Below are 3,258 nucleotides of genomic sequence, written 5' to 3'. Positions count from 1 at the left end.
AGTTGGACTTCTTAAATATGAGTAGAGGAGTAAGATTTCCTAAAATGACATAGGGATGGACATTTTTGGAAACCACTGAATTCGGATTCAGAAAAATTTATCTTGACTTTAAAAGGTGCAGAAATGGTTTCTGTGCACATTGGTGAAATCGGTTTATCAATCGGAGTCACGATGAATTTTATATTAATTTCTGAACATGCGGGCTTTGCTTGTCGGGCTTGAACTTATGACTAATGGGCCCTAAGCTGTTAGTGGCCTACATTATAAGCAGTACAGAAATTACACACAACAGGTCACAAAATTTTCGAAAAACCCTAGTGATTTTCCTCTGAATTGGCCGACCCCCTCTCCCCTCTGCTCGGTAAAATCCAGTCTGTGAATTTTGAATTACAGTCTGGTTTAACGGATCAAATTTGTTAATCTCTTCGTAGAAACTTCTGATAGATTTTCTAGTGCAATCTATCAGAGGGATTAAATATCCGTTCGTGGACCTGATTGAAGAACAGTTAGTCCATCAGTTCCAGGGATATACAACAAGAGCAGAGCAATCTGTTGGTGTCCAAAATCTCGCTTCGAGATTGAAGGTAAAAATTTATAATCGTTATTTAATTTTTACACACACACAATTTAATCGTAAGGTTGATACCCATTATAAAATCGTTCCATATAAAATTTTTAAACTTCCGCTGCACCGGGTATCAATCCTGATTGATCTGATCGCCGCGTTCTCCAACAATGAGAAGCAGAATTTCTACGGCTCATGCTGACTTCAGACTCACTAGGGGTTAGGGATAAGCACTCTATGTAATGAATGTATTTTGTGCTCTTAAAAGAAATAAACGATTATTCCCCCTAAACTTATGCTTTTCTTAATTTAAATCAATTAAACTAAGAATATTGTGAAAATAAGAAAACTTAGCGTCCAGCAATGGCTTGGTGAAAATATCTGCTGCCTGTTGGTCAGTTGATACATAAATCATTTGAATATCCTTTTTTAGTACGTGTTCACGAATGAAATGATGGCGCACATCAATGTGCTTGGCTCTGGAATGCATCACTGGATTTTTAGTGATTAAATGACACTCGTGTTGTCACAAAATATGGGAGCTTCATTTGACTGGATTCCATAGTCCCTAAGTTGTTGTTGTATCCACAGTATTTGAGCACAGCAACTGCCAGCTGCAAGATATTCTGCTTCAGCAGTAGAGGTGGCAATTGATGTTTGCTTCTTACTGAACCATGAAATAAGTCTATCTCCCAAAAATTGACACGACCCACTAGTGCTTTTTTTGTCAATCTTGAAACCTGCATAATCTGCATCTGAATAGCCAACAAGGTTAAATTCTGAGTCTTTGGAATACCAAAGACCCACATTTGTAGTGACTTTAAGATATTTAATAATCCTCTTGGCTGCGATGTAATGCGATTGCTTGGGTGCTGCTTGAAATATTGCACACAAGCATACAACAAACATAATATCTGGTCTACTGGCCGTAAGATAAAGTAATGTACCAATTAGACCTCTATACATAGTTACCTCAACTGGTGCTCCTGCTTCATCTTTGTCAAGTTTAATAGAAGCACTCATAGGGGTATAAATGGCAGAACAATTTTCCATACCAAACTTCTTGATAAGTTATTTTGTGTACTTAGTTTGATTTATGAAGATACCATTATCCAGCTGCTTGACTTGCAGTCCGAGGAAGAAATTTAATTCTCCCATCATGCTCATTTCAAATTGTTCCTGCATCAACTTAGAAAATTTCTCGCATAGACAAGGATTAGTTGATCCAAATGTAATATCATCTACATATATCTGAACGACTAAAATGTGATCTCCTTTAACAAACTTAAAAAGAGTCTTATCGAGAGGATTTGCGCCTGTTTGAGGGTCTTCCTCATATCTTGAATGTCAGTTTGAAGCTTTTCTGCACATACAGTAGTTTTATCAAAAATAACATGAATGGATTCCTCTATAGTCAGTGATCTTTTATTGAACACTCTATAATCTCGGCTGACTGAGGAAAATCCAACAAATATGCCTTCATCTTCTTTTGCATCAAAAGCTATCAGGCGATGTTTTCCATTATCATGAATATAACAAACACAACCAAATACTTTAAAATACGAGACATCAGGTTTTGTGCTATTCCAGATCTCATATGGTGTTTTGTTGTGTCTCTTGTTAATCATAGATCTGTTTTGAGTGTAACATGCTATGTTAATTGCTTCTGCCCAGAGTCTTTGAGATACATTGGAATCAGCAATCATAGTTCTGGCTGCCTCCTTAAGAGTTTGATTTCTTCGTTCAGCAACCCCGTTTTGCTGTGGGGTCCGAGCAGCAGATAACTCATTCTTGATGCCTTGGTCATCTAGATAGGATTCAAGGGTTTTGTTTAAAAACTCAGTGCCTCTATCACTCCTGATCCTGTCTATCCCACTATGTTTCTCATTTTGCATATGTTTGAAAATCTTTATCAGGTGAGTAGCAGTTTGATCTATGGATGATAAGAAAATTACCCAAGTAAATCAAGAGTAATAATCCACAATCACTAAGGTATATCTCATTTCCCCTAAGCTCCTGATCGGTATTGGACCAAACATATCCATATGTAACAGATCCAAGCATTTGGAAGAAGATGAGCATCCTTTGTTTTTAAAAGAGGCTCTCACCTGTTTGCCCTGTTGACAAGCAGAGCACACTCTATCTATTTTAAAATAACCTTTGGGCAACCCAAGAACCAACTCATGTTTACTCAGATGCTTAATGGACTTGAAATTTAAATGGTTGAGCCGTTTATGCCATAACCACTGCTTATCATTCTGAGCAAAAAAACAAGTAGGAACTATCGGTTGTTTACTTTACTAATTTAGTCTATACGTGTTTTGTTCTCTTAGTCCGGTTAGCATAATATCGCCGTTTCTAGATTTGATAATGCAAGAATGTTTAAGAAATTCAACAATATAACCATTGCCACATTGTTGACTGATGCTGATCAGATTATAACATAAGTTATCAACGAGTAATACGTCATTAATGATAAAGTTACCATGAGTAATCTTACCCTTACCCACGGTCTTACCCTTTGAGTTATCACAAAAAATAATCTTAGGTCCATTGTAATGTATGATATCGGATAGTAAGTCTTTGTTTCCAGTCATGTGTCTGGAGCATCTGCTATCAAGATACCATGTTGACCTTATGTTGCACTATTCTTCTCGACTGATTTTACTGATAGTACCTGTAAGAAGAATGTA

General features: G+C 36.8%; 1 protein-coding gene across 1 annotated transcript; it reads right to left on the bottom strand.

Annotated features, from left to right (window-relative positions):
- Positions 1 to 1,072: 1,072 nt before the first annotated feature.
- Positions 1,073 to 1,588, bottom strand: LOC140889283 (secreted RxLR effector protein 161-like). The gene has a single exon (XM_073296997.1). The coding sequence runs from the start codon at positions 1,586 to 1,588 to the stop codon at positions 1,073 to 1,075; it is 516 nt and encodes a 171-aa protein (XP_073153098.1).
- Positions 1,589 to 3,258: the final 1,670 nt, after the last annotated feature.

Source organism: Henckelia pumila, chromosome 3, assembly GCF_033568475.1.
Source record: "Henckelia pumila isolate YLH828 chromosome 3, ASM3356847v2, whole genome shotgun sequence".
Taxonomy (NCBI): domain Eukaryota; kingdom Viridiplantae; phylum Streptophyta; class Magnoliopsida; order Lamiales; family Gesneriaceae; genus Henckelia; species Henckelia pumila.
This window is presented reverse-complemented; position numbering and strand designations above follow the sequence as displayed.

Bases quoted from the DNA above. Each gene is read 5' to 3' on its own strand.
- LOC140889283 (XM_073296997.1), bottom strand. From the start codon at position 1,588: ATGAGTGCTTCTATTAAACTTGACAAAGATGAAGCAGGAGCACCAGTT.